The sequence below is a fragment of the Corvus brachyrhynchos genome, unplaced genomic scaffold, assembly GCF_000691975.1.
Source record: "Corvus brachyrhynchos isolate BGI_N302 unplaced genomic scaffold, ASM69197v1 scaffold79, whole genome shotgun sequence".
Taxonomy (NCBI): domain Eukaryota; kingdom Metazoa; phylum Chordata; class Aves; order Passeriformes; family Corvidae; genus Corvus; species Corvus brachyrhynchos.
In genome coordinates, this window is record NW_008240023.1 from 163,734 (window position 1) to 180,955 (window position 17,222).

The 17,222-nt window shown below is 55.5% G+C and overlaps 1 protein-coding gene across 33 annotated transcripts in view; it reads right to left on the reverse strand.

The window, feature by feature from the left end:
- The window catches only part of PCBP3 (poly(rC) binding protein 3), a 56,224-nt gene that overhangs the window by 37,306 nt on the left and 1,696 nt on the right, over positions 1-17,222 (reverse strand). For 25 of the 33 annotated variants that reach the window (XM_017743379.1, XM_017743382.1, XM_017743377.1 and 22 more), the window contains exons 2-4: positions 14,575-14,665; positions 8,680-8,754; positions 7,404-7,509 (exon numbers count right to left, since the gene is read on the reverse strand). In XM_017743379.1, coding sequence (XP_017598868.1) covers positions 7,404-7,509; positions 8,680-8,754; positions 14,575-14,665 — 272 coding nt within the window. Of the gene's footprint in view, positions 1-3,001; positions 3,093-5,577; positions 5,683-7,398; positions 7,510-8,679; positions 8,755-14,574; positions 14,666-17,222 lie in introns of those variants that run through there. The other 8 variants (XM_017743393.1, XM_017743387.1, XM_017743389.1 and 5 more) reach the window with 7 other exon arrangements.

Genomic DNA, 17,222 nt, shown 5'->3' on the forward strand with positions numbered 1-17,222 from the left:
TGGCGGGGCTGTGTGTGGGCCGTGCCTGGCTGCACTGTCCCCATCCCGCGCGGTGCTGGCCCTCCCGGCTCCGGTGGCGAGGAGCAGGACGGGGGCCCTGGGCAGCCGGGGGTGGATCGCCGGCGCGCTGCGCTCAGACCCTGACAGCAGGCTCCAAAACTGTCACTCCCGATCTGTTTTCACTTCAGCTAAACCTCAGCCCCGATTAGAATCAAGGAGAGCCGCCTCTCCTCTCCCCTTCTCCCCGTGGTAGGTCCTCTGTAACCTCGGGTCTCAACGCTGCGCCAAACCCCAGCCCGGGAATGGGTGAACTGGCTCCCCTGGGAACTGGGGCTGCCGGAGACGGGGTCACAGCTGCCCCTGTCCCCAAACCTGGCCCTGGCAGCGAGGGCACAGCCACTGGTTGCATCCCTGCGGGGCTGTGGGTCTCTGTCAAAATCCGTGGGGGATGCGCCACCGATATCACAACCTGCCTCTGCCATGGGTGGTATCCAGCTCCAAAGCTGCATCCACGGAGTGGAGGGGGTTTGGTGGCACCCACTGCCCGCTGCCAGCTCACTTAGCAAACCCAAATTAAATGTATAAATTAAACCAGATCCGTGGGGGTGTGTGCGTGCGATCACAGCACCGGGATGGATGTGTTCAGCGGGAAGCTGGGAAAAAGCTCAGTGGATGGAGCCAGCCCTCACCGACTGGGGAAGCCTTCAAATTCCCTTCCCAACTCAGCTGGCCAAAAAGCAGCTGCAGAGAACCGGCAGACTCCCGTCATGGGGGCTGTTACCCAACCTCACGCTGCAGGGCTGGAGGGCAGAGAGGTGTCACCCTGTGGGTTTGGGGACCATTCCCTGCTCTCCAAAGGCACACACAGGCTGGAGCCGGGGCTCCCAGTGCTCCGCCACCACTGGGATCGAGCTCATCCCAGTGTGCCAGGCGTGTGCCCCTCCGGCACGGGCAGCCACGCCGCCGGCAAGGTGCCCCCTCCGCCTGCTCCACAGCAAACACCCATTTTCCAAGAGGGTGCCTGGAAAAAACAATTGATCCCCTGAGAAAAGCAATCCTGGGACCACCAAAGCAGCATCGCTGGCTGGTACCCAGGGGAGCGTCCCTCGAGGTGGGGGGTGAGCAGCTCCCTGTGCCCCCCTGGCCCACCCCAAAAGGGAGATGGCCACCACCGAGGGGGTTTGGTCCATCCACACCGATCCTGACAGCATTCCTCTTCTCTACTGCCATTTTGAAGGCATTAAAATAATGTTGGAAGCACTTATAAAGAGATTTTTCCCTCCGCCTTGAGCAGCAGCCTTTTGTCCCCACCTCAAAATGACCATTTTTCTTTGGAGGAAAAAATGTCCTCTTAATTCAGCAAGATTAAAAGAACATTTCCTACCGTTATTTCCCAAGAAGAAAAATTTGCTTTTGTGTCTGAGAATGCTGAAAATATTTATATATAAATGAATCCCTAAAAGAAAGGGGGAAGTCTGAGATTAAGAGCTTTGCAAATATTACTGAGTTATCCTGGAATTCTGTATTAAGAGCAAAACCCCAGCTATTAGGAAAGAATGCCGGGGTTTTTTCTTTAATTCAGGGTTGGGTTTCTGTATCAAAATGCAGCCCAGCATCTGTCCTTGCAGCTGTCAAAACAAAGGTCAATCATTTTACAGAACCTTAAACACAACGTCCTTGAGCCACTGTTTCTGGTTTATTTTTAAGTCGGACATGACTTCCAATTAATAAAATCAGATTGTCTAAGATGGTTCACATTCAAATTACATTATCCCAGAAAACTCAGATTTCGAGAAAAACATATCCAAGAATATTTTCCCTTTGTAGGACGGAGATGATATTTTGAGATTCGTTTCAACAGCTTTTAGGTCCTCTACAACCTTGGCCACTAATATTTCACTTTACTACTTAAAAAGTAATGATGAAACCAAGGAAAATGCAACAGAAACATGATGGCATCAGGAAGAATTTCGACACCCTGAGGAAAACAGGTATCTGAGGGCAAGCAGAAAACAAAGCGAGCATCATAATAGAAGGGATTCCTCTCTCCAAATCAAATTTCCCCGGCAAAAGGAAAAAAAATGAAGGCAAATAGGATGGAATTAAATAATAAAAATATTTACAACATTAAAAATTAATGGACGTGGAATGGAATTAGAAATATTTTTTTTTAAGCTACTGGAAATAGAATGGAACTTGAAATAAAAATATTAAAAATCTGGAAATACAGTGGAACTAAAAAATACTTAAAAAAACCCAAAACAAAATAACAGAAGGTAAAAATCAGATGAATCAGGGCTGGGGGCTTTATTATGCTGCCACACTAAGACATGACTAACATCCCCGTTATTTTAGTATCCGTTTCTTGAAGGCAATTCCATGTGTGCCATTCCCACCCAAGCGCGCACGCAGCTGACACTGTCCAAAGCCTGAGCTGTAAATCACGGAATTTAGGAATAGCTGCATATTCTGGTTAAGGAGGAGATGGACGCTTCCCTACCCAGGGAGACAATCTTTGGCACTGGCTGGTGGGCAGGGGTAAAATGGAATTTAACTGAAACAAAGCACGCGCTTCGAGAACGCCGATTTTGCAGAACAAATTCGCAGCAAGATTTGTCAAATTTTAACTCGCAAAAAAATATTTCGCAAAAAAATTTGGTTTTTTTTGCAAAAACGAACAAACAAAAATTCGGCAAAATAACTTGCCAACAATATTTTGGAAATATCTCCCAGCAGGTACTTGGGGAGCAGCCGCTAACTTAAGGGAATCCCGTTGCTCGCGCGCCGACGTCTCCCATAATCCCGCCTCACGCTGCCACAGACTTAAATTTCCTCCACAAGAGATTCCTTTAAAACTGCTCCTAAACATTCAAAGCTCCTCCAACCCACACCAGAGCCCAGGACCCGGCTCATTCCAGGACTCTTCCCTGACTTACACTGGTGGGAAAAGTTGCCCGCGGCAGGTGGTCTTCCACCAAGACAATCTTTTAAATCTCCTTACCTTTCCCAAAGAGCCGCTTTTGTGCCGCTTTGGCGGGAGGGGGATCCAGACAGATGGCCAGTCTTTTCACGTTTGGAAAGGATGAAAAATGCTACAGGAGGGGAAAAAAAATCCCAGTGATTTTTTTTTTTTCTTATTCCGCCGTTCAGCACAGAAGGGCTCCCAACCTCATTGGCCCTGGGAGATCCACCACGTGGCACGGGATGAAGGGCACGTGACCTATTTCCTCCCAAATCCCTGGGTTTGCTGGAAAGGGGGATGCACCCACTGCTGATGTTCTTGTCATTTCATGGGCTTTGACTTATTTATTTATTTTTATTATTTCTTTTTAAAGGCCACTGAGCAAATCTGGATGCCTCGAGGCGATGAGGGCAAACCAGCCAACGCTTCCAACATGAAGGAGAAAGGATCTCTGCACAAGATGAGCTCCGGTGCGCTGCCCGTGTGCAAGGGGAAATTTGGGCCCATTTTATAGGGTGCCTGCCCACCCAGTGCAGGGCCAGAGCCTCCAGGAGGGACAGGAGGGCTGTGCTAAACCCTCCATCTCAGAGGCAGCACACGGTGGGAAGGACTAGGCTGAAGCCCTGCCTGCACGTCCCAGAGCTCAGCTGGCTCCCTGGGGAAAGGGGATGTGTTACAAGTGCTCCATCACCCAAACCAGATGATCTTGTGCCCCCATGTTGCTCCTGACCCCTCCTCAGCTGTTTCCATCCTCTGCTGCCCTCCTGGCTGACACACCAAACAACTGCTCCAAGAGATGACGAGTCTCCTCCTTTGGAGGATGCTGCAACAGCTTTCTGGGAAGCTGCACCAAGGGCAGTGCAGGGAGCGTGGCACACTCCGGGTGGGCACCACCTGCTCCCACCAGCCCGTGGCCATGCCAGGTGTGGCCCAAAGGGTGTTTCAGTGTCCCCCCGCAGACATTCACCCAGCCCAAAATGCAGCACAATTCTGGGGATCCCAAAATGGTCCCCAAGGCCCTGTGGAGCAAGGAAAGCCAAGCCACTGCTCCCAGTATCTGATTTTGACAAGGGGTGTTCCCTTGTCCCAGCTCTGAACCACCACATCCCAGCTGGCCATGGTCCACAGGACAAGCATCTCCTGTCCTTCCCTCAGCCAGGGCAGGTACCAGCCCATTGGTGTCCAGACATTCAGTTTGGGGAAGGGAAAAGGAATTTTTGGAGCCCCAGACATCCTCATATCTTGTCCATCAAAGTTCAAGCCCAACGGTTGTGCCAGTCGGAAGCTGCATTTTTCTGGCAACCCAAGTCTCCACCTGGCTGTGCCAACCCTTGGCTGTGCCATCTTTCCATGCTGGGGATACACCTGTTCACCTGAAAGCTCCAGCCAAATCTGCCTCAGGCATCTGCCCCTGGATGTCACTTCTGCAGAGCAGCTGTCCCCAGCCACCCCATCGCCCAAGGGCTCGAGCCCTTCTTATCCAGGGGTGGCACCTAAGGCTCCTTGGAGAACCAGCTGAGCTTGATGAAACAGCTGTGGCCACCTCCAGCCCTTCCTGGCATCACCACCATGTCCCAACTGCTGGTTCTTCCCCCTCCACGGCTCTGCATAGGGACTGGAAGCATCAGGAGCACAGCCCCTAATTCCAGGTTCTTCCCGAGGCCGGACTGTCTCACCACACTGTTCCCAAAACCACAAGTAAAGCCATAAAAGGCCCCAAACAGCATAGAAAAGTGCAGGGCTTCACCCAAATCCTCTCCGGATCAGAGGGTCGTGCTCCTCCAGCTACCAGCCAGACCAGGGGTCACTCAATTCCAACAAATTCACATTGAGGGAGAAACCTTCCACACTCCAATGCAAACTACGGACACAGCCCAAAGCACCCAGCTCGCCGCTTCCCCCTCCCACGTCTTCTGATGGCCACAAGAGAAGAAACCTGAGCACACTGGGATAGTGGAAGTGGGTTGGGACGAGATGATCTTTAAGGTCCTTTCCAACCCAGGGCATTCCATGATTCTGTGGTTCCACGAACCCCCGCCCCACGTTCCAGCCCCCTCCTCCTTCCCCAGCGAGGCTAAAGCTGGCTCCCCAGTAATCTTCCCAATAATTATATAATAGAGAGGCAGGCGGATAAATCATTTCAGGCTGCTGTGCCAATAGAAAGCAAGCTGGATTAAAAGATCAGAACAAGCAATACTTAGATTAAAATGGTTTGTTATTTTCAGCTGCAGGGAAAAATCTCTGGCTAAAGCACGGAAGACGCAAAGCGAAGGCGCATCATCTTCTTTCACCCCAAACCCCGACCTTTTTACTTATTAGCCAAGACAAGTTCTAAGTTTCCAACCTCAGACCAGGTTTTGCTTCCCAACACGTAAAAAAATGCACTTTGCCAGGTCATATGACATTTTAGCTAAAGATTAAGAGATGCTTCAAGTTGTATTTTGCCCATGTGAAGACAGCAGAACCCTTAAACCAGGAAAACCAGCGCATGGCTCAGCAGATAACGTCACTGCCTGTGACAAATGTGGCTCCTGGCACGATGGGCACCAACCCCTTTGCCTTGTCCCGTGCCTCCCCGCACCCCCAAGCCGCTGGCAGGCGGATGCCAGGCTTACCGGCAGCACAGAGGTGGCAGTGGCAGCTGGGAGAAGCCCATCAGACAGCAGGACAGCTCTCTGCAGGGACCTATATGTTGTCCCCCTGGCCCCCAGCAAGGTCGGCGGCCCCGGGTGCTACGCTCTGACTGATGGCTTTGGAAGGGCGTGAAGGGGAGGCAGGAAAAAAAGGGGGAGAGAGGGAGCTGGCACTGGGGGCCGAGCTCTCCGCAGGGCATGGCGCTCATCAGCCCAGCCCGGATCGATGGGCGAGCTCTGCTCGTTCACCTTCAAGTTCAGATTGAGCAGAAGGGTCAAACTGGGAAATGGTTTGGCACTGGCGGGCGCGCCCCCATCCCCACCCTGCAGCCTCATGTCACAGCTGTTTCCCTTGCTGGAATGGAAAATCCCCACCCCACAGCATCTCCAGAACCAGCATTCCCACCTGAGCACATTGCTAACCCCGTAGAATCTCCATCCATCTTCCAGCATCAGCAGTGACCACTCATCCCATCACCTGGACGGGAGATGGAGCAGCAGCAGTTTTTCCAGTGTAAAGCCCCTCAGAACATCCTGAGTTGGAAGGGATCCACCAGGATCATCGAGTCCAACTCCTGGCCCTACCGCCAGCATCCCACCTTGTGTTCTTCCAGGTATCTCGCAGTTTTTCTATTAAAAAGTCACAGTGCCACACAACCGGGATCAGCCTTGAGGTCCGAGGGTGGAATCCCACAGGGCAAGAGCTCCAAGACACAGCCTTGAGGAGGGCTTGGACAGAGACAGGCACCAGGCTCCTCTCCCTCCTGTGGATGTGGGAGAGGGGCTGGGACACACAGCTGGGAGAAGGGATGGGGTGGTGGACAGGGAGCATGAGAAGGCAGAAAAATTATGTCAGAGACCTTCCTGAAGGGAGGAAGGTGGGACCTGTGGGATGTCATGATGTTCACCCAAATGATGCCTTAACAACCCATTATTGCAGAAAAGCATCTTCACTAAAGCCAGAGAATAAAACGCCCTCGCTGGACAGGTGATGGCAGAAACCTCGGACCAGACACAACCAGGATCCACCACATCACCAGAGGCCATGGATAAACCTCCTCACAGGTTTTTTTTGCAAGTTCTCCCCTCGCTGCACCTGACTGGGTCACATGCAGCTCCCCTGGGAAACCTCCATCCCCCTATCCAAAGCACACCCTCATGTCGCAGGCGCAGGCTGTTTGCTCTGGCCGGTATCTCCCAGTATTTTCCGTGCAGAAAACGGGGATAAGTGACACTTCTAAAAGGAATGGGAGAAAAGAGAAATGGGTTTGTCTGTCGCTACATTATTTCTGCTTTATGGAGCTGTCTTCTCCCTCGGAGACACGTGTCCTCCTCTCCACTAATGGAAAACGTTGCCCCGCCATCCATTCGTGCCAGTCAATGCCTGGGACAACACGATGGCCTGGGGCCACTGTGGATCTATTTTAGTCACAAAAGCAGAGTGGCTGATGAAAATCACCCCGTCTCTGCACTTCCCAGCTCAGCTCTTCCGCTGGTTTTAATGGAATGGCCAGCGTGGCAGAAAGCAGGCGGCGAGGGCAGAGACGGCGGAACGGGGGACCTGCACGGATGCAGGAGAGAGGCCCCAGCACCCTCCCTGCAGGTGTTTTACAGCCTAAGGCACCTGCAAAGACTCCCCCTCCCAGGATTTGCCCAGAGGAGCTCTGGCTGCCCCACCCCTGGAAGTGTTCGAGGCCAGGTTGGATGGGGCCTGTGGAAGGTGTGCCTGTGGAACAAGGTGAGCTTTAAGGTCCCTTCCAATGTGAACCATTCTGGGATTGTATGACCTGGAAAGGACCTTACCTTACCCTGCAGGATGGCCTCGAGCTCCAGAGTGATTCCTGGGAGGGTCTGGCTGCACCAGAAAAGGGCATGCTGAGTGTGGGGGGGAACCCAGCAGTCCACGGCACGAGCCTGCAGAGCAGGACATGGCAGAGGTTAAGGCAAGGCACAGAGGAAAGACCAAAGCTGCTGCTTAATGTGAAGCTCAGAGAGAAATAAAACACAGAGAGAAATAAAACACAGACTGAGGTGGGGGTCAGGGGAAAATGATCAGGAGCATCACCTCCAGGTTGTGTTTGGGGTAGGCAAGCATTACTTATATTTTTTCTCTACATTGCAAACAGGTTTGGGCAGATCCTCAGCATCCACCGACCACAGGAAATCACCCTGTGGGGAGGGGATCCCTGGGATGGCAGAGAGACCCCCCCAGGTGACCACGGCCCAGCGGCCCTCCTCTGTGGTCACCTGCCTGTGGTCCTGCCCAGCTGTGGAGCCAGGGGTCTGCTTCCTGCAGAAATCCAAGGGTGATGGAAAGCACCCAGCACGTTTCAGCGCCGTGGGTGCCGGCTGCACTTCTGCTGCTGCTCCCAATCAGTTAACTGGGGCATGCACTACCCGTCAATACAATCAATGGAGCAGCCTCAGCTGCTAATAAACCAAGTGCCAGGGGGCAGGAGAGCCTCTCCACCGCCCAAAACGTTCCCTGGGCAGCAGTGGGGGTGAGTTGCAGACCCCTTGCTTGGAGCTGGTGCTGCTCTTCATGTGCTGGGGCACCTTGTGTGTTAACAGGGAAAACCTTCCTCTTCCCAGTGACTCAGCAGCCTCCGTGCTCATCCCCAGTGACCTGGGCACTTCCCTGCTGTGGGAAGGAGCCTGTCAGTGGGAGGGGAGCCCGTGGGACCTCCTGAGGTCAGTCTTCAGTCCTGCTGATGCTCACAGCAGCGTCAGCACTAAGATCAGAGGGGGTTGCCTAGGGCTTTATCCCTTTGGAGGTTGAAAACCTCCAAGGATGGAGCATACACAGCCTCTCTCAGCAGCCAGCTGTCCTCAGAATTTAGGTTTCTTCCCTCAATAGGTCTCTCCATGTCCGCCAAGGTAGCGGCTGCAGCCCCAGCTGCTGTCACCTGCAAGTAGCACAGGTCCCAGGATGGACCCTGAGGGACTTCCCTCCTCTCCACTGAGCCTACACAAGCCAGATGAATTTTAGATCCCAGCAACTGCTGCAATGGTGACATCCTGTCCCGTGGGCGCTGGCCAAAACTAAAAAGTTGGAAAGGATGGAAGCCCCAAACTGTGACTCACCGTTGGAGGTCCCGCAGGGACAGGTCGGGGATCCTGTGGAGCTGGGGGTCAGCAGTGCAGGAGGCAGGGAAGGATCTGGAATACAGCACATCTCAGCGCCCTGAGGAGCCCAGGCAGCCCCCCCACCCAGAACCCACAAGAGCATCCTCCCGGCACTGCTGCCATGGTCAAGGGCAGCACAGGGAACAGGGAAGCACAGGGGCAAATTGGAGGAGTCCTGGGTAATTGCTTTGTTCCAGTCAGTACAAACTGCTGGTCACTGATTCCAGGACTGATAAAAAGAAGGGAAAATCCTCATCATGGCACCAGTTTCATCAACATACCCATGAAAAGGGAGCTCAGGCAAGGATTTAGGAAACTGGAAGGACAAGGGGTTGCAAAGAAACCCCAATCCTTCTTCCCAGAGCCAGTGTGGGCACAAATCAACAACCCACACCCCACAAATTCACGGGGGAAGAGATTTGTACTCGTCTTCCAGGTCCTAGGTTTCAGTTTATCCCAAGGCAAGGCTTAGCATCCAGGGAACGCAGCATTAAGGAATTTGTTAGCAGTTTTCTTAATCAAAAATGGGTCCATCTCTCAGCAGCTCTGCTCCCTGTTGTGTCCCCCCCTTTCCCCCACCAAGCTGCAGGTGAGGTCCCAGCCATGACCCCTGTAGCAGGCACCGGTGCACACCCACGAGGTGCTCTCTGCCATTGGGTCACCTCCAGTGAAGTGTCTTAAAGGCATCATGAGATGCACAAGCAACATTTGGGCTGCAGGGGGACTATCACCCTTGCCATCATCTCCCAAATTCTCTCTCCAGCACAGCCAAAGCCCCTGCACCTCGTGGCTGCCCTGACAGTACAAGCAAAGGAGTCAATTACACTTTTTTCCTGCTTGTTCTCTCCAGTGAAGCATGCACTGGTGCCAGGAGAGGCACCAGTAAGCTTCTCCCACCAAAAGCTTTCCACCTCCTGATCCGTGGCAGGGGAGAGCACGGCTCCATCCCTGCGTGGCCAGCTCGCCTGCCAGCTCTCACGGACTACGTCCCATCTGGAAATTTGGTCAGGAATGCTCACAAGGAACGGGATGCTGAAGGAGTCATTTCTGAACAGCAGAGTACCCAGATCCCAGCAAAATCCCACCTACTGCTCCCACATAAAAGCACCTGAGGATGCAAGGAATTCCAACGCAGCGATGTGGCCAATCCCAAAAATCAGCCTCTGGAGACTATGGCACTTCACTGCCCTTAACTCATCCCAGTGAGGCCACAGGGATCCAGGGGCTCAGCAGCACCCGCAGCTCGATGGCCCCACCGCGCTGGAGCCCTCGGCCACCTCGTTCCAGGGACTCAGAATTTAGTCTGGGATGGGAATGGAGGAAACACAAAGATATGGACAAAGCTGGTCCAAAGAGGGGCCATCAGCAGGATGCCAAGGGGAAGGAGCTGAGCGTGGCTCCAAGGGGAGCTGACGGTACTTCCATGTGGGAGCAGGTCCCGTGCCTGGTCCCACAGGGCTGTGAAAACTCCCTGCTTTTGCTCAGGCAGTGTAGGATGCCCTATCCTACCATCCCAAATACCATATCCCCCACTCCATACCACTCCCCTTTCCTGAAAAAACCAAAGCCTGCTCCAACACCCATCCTGCCTCTCCTGCAAACTCAGGACTTCAGCTTCCCCGCACTGGAGAGTCCTTGGCTGTTTGTGCCCATCAGGAACTTTCCTTGGGATGTTTGGGACCGTGGGGAACCTGTGTGAGGTCCAAGCTCTGCAGAGAGCATGGAGAGCTTGGAGAGGTCCTCTGGCTTTGCTGTGACCCTCCAGGGAAAATTCAAGGTCTTTTGGGAGACAGGCTGTGCAGTGGTGAGGAATGGATGGGATGGGAACGGCTGGGATGAGATGGGATGGAATGAGGTGAGGTGAGATGGGAATGGGGTGGGATGGGAATGGCTGGGATGGGATGAGACAGGATATGATAGGATGGGGCAGGATAGGATGGGATGGAACGAGATGAGGTGGGGATGGGATGGGGATGTTCTCCCACCACACCACCAACCCCTGATCCGCAGTACACCCCACAGACGGGAGTATCAGTGACATGGCTCCATCTGCATTGTCCCCCGAGGCTGCCAGCCCCCTCTGTGTGGGAGGGAACTCCCCTTCCCTCCAGTGGGGATGCAGCAGCCCCTCCATCTCCATGTTCCGGGGATCTCGGTGCCGCCGCTCCCCGTGCGGGGAGAGAGGGATCCTCCCCTGACCTGTGTTCCCATCATCCGCCTGCCCGGGTGTTCTCTGCAGACAAGGCAACGATTTTAATGTCCCAGTGAACAAGCTGTCGGGATGCATCAGCCTCAAAGGGCAGCCTTCAGAGCTGCCTTCTCCTCCCGGGCGCTGCCTGGGCAAGGAAAACCAATTCCAGCTCCGCGCGCACACGCGCGTCTCACCGGTGCCTGTGATTTTCCAGCCTTTTCACGAAAAGTCCTCGCAAACCCCGCTGGTGAGGAGGGGGAGGCAGCGGGCCCGGGCCGGGGGTCGCAGGGGAGGCGCCCTGGGCCGGCAGAGGGGCAGCCCCGCGGGCAGAGCCCGGTGATGTGATGGGACCTGAGCGCTTCGGAGCCGTCAGGAGCCCGGGCAGAGATGAGCTGAGAAAAGCCATGAGCAGAGCTGACATCTGCCCCCTGGGCGGGCACCTAATGAGCGGAGACATTGTCCATTTGCGGAGATGAGGGAAAGTTAAAAGATTTCCGAGCTGACACCTGGCAACCTCCACCGGCGTTCCCGGGAAAACAGCAAGGGAAGGAGAACGGGAATGGGGGACTGGAACCGGTCGCCCCCGGGCTCCGCAGGGGTTGGTGAGCTGGAGGGTCGCGACGTTGGCATCTCAGCAGCTCATCCACGCTGCCCAAATCCCCCCTGCTTGTGATTTCCTGCCACGTTAGAAGAGAAGCTGGTGCTTTCTGGGAGCTGGGGGGGGCCTGGCAGGGTCCCATGCGGCCCCATACCCTACGAGAAGGCAGCGGCATGGCGAGGAGCACATCCCCAGCTCCAGCAGCACACCAGAGCTGCCCTGGGCTGGGATCTGGGCACGGGTAAAGGCTCCTGTGCCCCGTGGCCTCCACATCCCAGGAGCATCCCAGGATGGCACTCAGCCCCCAGCACCACCCAGCAGGCCCCCCCACGCTTCCACAAACCTAGTTCAGTCAGTCCCTATAAATCCAGCCTCCCTAAGCCCACTTGTCACAAGCTCTTCCCCAGCTCACCTCCAGCCTCCTCGCTACCCACCACCTTCCACTGGTGACAAGACAGGAGCGATGGAGCGGCAGAAGGGAGAGCCCTGTGTCACCCCTATCTATCGCCTCCCCGTTTTCCCCTCGGGAAAACCTGGCTCTAAAAGTACCTGTGAGCCAGAAAACACCCCCACTGCCCCCCCCAAATCCCTGGCAGCGTGATGCTCTTCTCCCCACCTGCCTGCCTGCTTTCCCAAAGGCTGAGTGGATTTATGGGGAAACCATCTCCCTGCAACTATCCTGGATGAAAGGGGAGATCCTGGAGCATCCTCCAGGCTTTCCACCAGCATAAAAAGCAGCTTAAAAGCACTGACGTTACTCCACACGGTTTTCACCAGCTCCACCAACAAACAATCTTGGGTCTAAACCCCATTACAAGCACGACTTTCACCTCCCTAGCTCCAGGGATTTTTGCTCCTTTCCAACAGATATAGCCAGAAACGCCCAAAAGAAGGGTGCAAGCCCTTTCCTGGGATGCCTGGGAGTGCAAACAGCAGCTGGGCTCAGGCTGCTCCTCCCTGGCACCCGCTGACCTGCTGGGCTCGAGCAGATGGAGCAGCCACAATTTCCCCCGTAAGCCAGGGAAGGGACTAATCTCCTAGAGGACAAATCGGTTGGCGAGGGGGGGAAGCTCAACATTCCACCTTTTCCTCCCTCCTCCGACAAACCCAGCAGCATCCAGCATACCCAGAGGGATCCCAGCATCCCCGAGGGTGGAGGAGGCACCAGGAGTTTGGGTACCTGGTGGAGACCTGGTCTGGGGACAAGCAGACATTTAGGTCATGGCAAGCTAAGCCTTACATGTCCTGTGCAAGGAGACACAGCAGCTGGTGTCTCTGTGGGGAAAACCACATCTGGTGAGTTCTTAAAACTTCCAAAGTACTCCCCAGCCATGAAGGGCTGAGGCTTGTTCAAGACTGAGAGGTCCTTGGTGGGCGTAGGAAGCTGGAGGAGCAGCCACTGGGATGAGGTGGAGCACCCACAGTGGAATCCCTGGTCCTTCCTCACTGTTGGAGGAGGATTAGGTCCACTGGAGTGGGTTAGTCCAGGTCCCAGGATGGGATCTGGAGAGCCAAACACTCTCTCCAAAACACAGACATCCCCAGAAGGATTTGGGAATGACAACGTGCCGATGTCAAAGCACTCATGGGGCTGGCGCCGAGCCCCACAGCAGATCCCACCAGGGACATCACCCCCGGCCACGCTCACCCCGTGTCCCTCAGAAAGGTGTTTCTGCCCAAAGGACCCCAAACCAGAGGTCAGCCCAAGGACACAGCCTGGTCCTGCTCCCAGGGCCATGCACAAGCAGCCAACCCTCTCCAACTCATTCTCCTCCTGCTCCAGAGCCCACGGAGAGCAAGGAGGTCACCAAATTTTGTGCCACCCTTCATTCTTCTGGGTTGTGTTTTTTTATCCTCTCCTCCTTTCTTTCTTGTGTCCCCTCTTCCCTCACTTCAGGGCTGGAAAACTCCTCCTGTGTGCTCACAAGGGACAAATGTCTCGCCAGATATCGTCAGCCCTGCTCAGAAAACTCCGAGGTGGGCGAGCTGATGAGGACAGGCACGAGAGCGCTCAGAAACACTTGGGAGGAGGAGGCTGCAGCCCAGGGAGAGGATGGGAAGGGCACAGGCTGGGATGCATGGCATCTGGGTTTGGATGGCACCCTGCACCTCGGATGGAGGAGCGTGGACAGTCAGCAGAGCCTGGGGAAGCCCTGACGAGGTGTAACACCCACCAGCGTGGCACAGCATCAGTGCCACCTCTCTGGGGAACCATATCCCACTGCACATCCCAGGGAATGGCCTGGGACAGAGGGTGAGACACTGCGTGTCCCTGGGGACCGTGGCCACTCAAGCTATGCAGTCAGAACAGACAACTTCAGATCCCTCACTCATCCATCCCCATGCCCCAGAGGGGAGATCCGGGGAAAATCCCAAAATTTTCCAGAGGGAACCCCAGAAAAACCTGTTTTCCAGGCGGGAAAACTGAGTCACAAAGGAAATCACCACAGACAGGCTTGCCTGCCCCATGGAGCCACACTGTCCCAGGGAAGGGCTTCATTTCCCAGATACCCTGGGCTCACGTTATCATGCCCTGCCTTCCTGTTATGACGACCAATAAAAGCCTTTAAATAGGGAATAGTGTCCATATTTTAAGGAAAGCTTAGAGGCACACAGCGAGTGAGCATCTCTGGAGGTCTCTGGTCCAGCTCCCACCCCGAGCAGGGTCACTCCAGAGATGGATTAGGCTGCCTGGCACGAAATAATTCCACCCTGGAACCTCAAAACTCTATCCAAGCTCTCCATTTTCTGCCTGCACACAAGGAGATGTTCCCTGGATGCCCTCACCCACTGCCAGCACCAAAGGGCCTCATTTTTAGCCTTTCCAGAGCACAATGGGCAGATCATCACAGATCACCACTTGGATAGAAGGGGACAGCTCCATGGTGGTGCCCACAGTGATGATGTCCCCATGCCCATGGTTGTGACCCCATGCCCACAGCAGTGTCCAGCCCAGAATGGCCACCAGTCTGTGTGACCTGTGCCGGGGGGGACATGCCACCATCAGGCCAAGGGTCCCCTGGACAGCCCCAGGCCTGTGGTGGGGCCATTCCCACCTCCTCACCTCTGGAGTGGGTTCCGGGCGCAGCACAACGTGCAGGCACATCTGGCAGCGTGGGGAGGGTGGAGCTGCAGCTGGATGGGCGGCTCTTTCCCGGCGGAATAAAGGGATCAGGGTCAGTTATGGGCCAAAAGCATCCTCCAAGCAAGGTGTCCCCCACAGCAGGTCCCTGTCCTGGGGACACCCGCACAAGCGTTTGAAGCCAGGCCAAAGATGCCACCACCCCAATTCCCTCAGGACAAGCAAGTCCCAGAGGAAGCTTGTCCCAGCCCAGCTGACCAGAGTCCTCTAAGGCACAACCAGAGCCCTCCAGGGTGCTTGGATTTTCAGGAAATCATCACCTTGTGCTGGGAAAGTAGGGACAAGGGGGTTTGCTCCTTGGTGGCGGGGATGCATGAGTCATCCTCCAGCCTGATGCCCTTGAAACAGAGCCAAAAAAGCTTTTACCCAAAGTAGCCAGCAATAGGATACGGGAGCTGGAGCTCCAGGATTAACCCTTTCCCAGCAGAAGCTGGCTGGCTGCCCTCCCATGCAGATCTTTTCTCCTCCTCTGCTCACTGCTGGGTTTTCCCACTGTGTGCACCCACCAGCTTGGTGGGCACGATGCCAACACTGCCCTGGCAAGGGCAGGGAGAGGGATATGCCATGAGACCCCAGTGATGGGCTGCTACCGGACCAAATGGGGTTGGAAACGCAGGCCCCTCACGTGGGGAACAGCATTTCTCTCCCACCTGTCCCACCACAAAGCCTCCCCAGAAAACAGGACAATGTTTGGGGTCCACCAAAGGGAAAACACAACTCAAAAAAATAAGGTGGAAAATGTAAAGCTCTTTGTTTCGCTCTTTTGGGGGGAAAGCTCTTGATTCCTACTCTCCTGAGTCCTTGTTTCATTTAGGAACCCACCATCCATCCATAGCTCCCATGGGATCCCCACTGATCAGTGTGCCAAGACTTGATGGACTTTCCCCAAAACAGGGGGAACCAGCCTACTGGAAAATCCCATATTCCCTCCTTGACAGAAAACAGCCCCTTGGGGACAGGTGGGAATTCCTGTGTTAGAAGGAGGTTTTCCTCCCTGCAGGCAGGCAGAGAGGTGCCAGCACCCAGCTTTCCTGCCAAGCTGGTGACAACAGCCCCGTTTCTGCAGTGTGGAAAGGTGGGAGCTTCAACCCATGGCCGTGGCAGTGGGCACGAGCATCACTGAGCTGGGACAGGGCAGGAGGATGGAGGATGATGGTCCTTGCCCAGGGCTGGAGTGAAGTGCCCACCCAGGGGTGGCTGCAGCACCACAGCCTCACTGTGCAGGGCCCCAAAACAAGCCCAGACTCTCCTGGGGCCATCAAAAAGAGAAGGGAAAGGCGCTGGGGGTTATATTGGCACCCACCAACACCACGGCCCCATGGATCCAAGCATCGCTCAACCCACCCCAGCAGTCTGGCAGCAGTTTTGGCACCGGCACGGACCTGCCCTGCGCATTTGAAGTGAGCTCAGACAGGGATTTCCCTCTCACATCCTCCCACAGGCCGCTATGGAGATGCTCCTTGAAAGCATGGGTTAGGTCACGGAGATTCTGAGTGGCTTCCTCACCTCCCGCAGGGCTCTCCATCCCCAGCTGGCTTCCTTACAGTCAGCACTGGGGGCTGCTAAGCGTCCCCTCCACCCTGGGGGATCCCTGTGCCCCTGCCAGCCCACCCAGGGGTGGGTGCAGTGTCCTGGATCTCCCAGCAGGACCACCCGCTCCCTTGTGCTGCATCCCTCAGGATGCACCGGCGCACTCGGCTCTCCCAAGGATGGGCAGCACGAACCGCCCAGGCCTGGAAAGGCTGGAAATCCCCCACACCCCCAGCACCAGGGGCACCACAGCCCCGAGCTGCCCCTCTGCCCTTGCTGCCTGCAGGACTGGGGGCAACCCCCGCAGCAATTCCCGGGGGCCCTGCAGCCGCCGCGTGCGGTGGGGATGCTCTGCGGCACAGCGCGTGCCGAGGATGCTGCACAGGGCTGGGCTGCTGCACGGAGCCCTCCCCAGGACGGGTCTCACCCACACCCCGGGAGGACTTGCTGAAAGGAGGTGGGCAATAAAACACTGCCCCAGGATCGAGAGCTGAATAAACTGACCCCTCCTGAGCCCAGGTGATGAGGGGTGCAACCCCAGTAGGGAGCAATCCCAGCGCCGGGCACCCTCTGCTCCCTCGAGGAACTGGAGAACCAGCCCAGTGATCAGGTGGGTGCCAGGGGGTTAAAATTAGATGGTCTTCAAGGACCCTTCCAACCCAAATCATTCTGTGATGATTCAGGAAGGACAGAAAAGTCCTGCCTGGGGAAACGGGCTCCCAGGAGATGATTTACCCAGCTACAGGGGAAGTTTGGAGGCCTGGGACCCCTTTTCTCCTCCCCCCACCGCTGATGCTGGGGCTGCATTTGCACTGCTTGGTGACCACCACACCTGGAGCACGGGCTCATCATGACCACCAGCCTGACACTCGTGGGACCCCATGGGTGCTGGCACCCAAAAACCAGCAGCCAGGGCTCAGAAACACACACTAGACTGACACCGTGGGACCTCTCGGGATGTTCCCACCCAAAGCCATGCAGCATCCCCGCTGTCACCCATCCCCGTGCACGCTTCTCCCTGCAGTGAGGAGGGGGGGGGT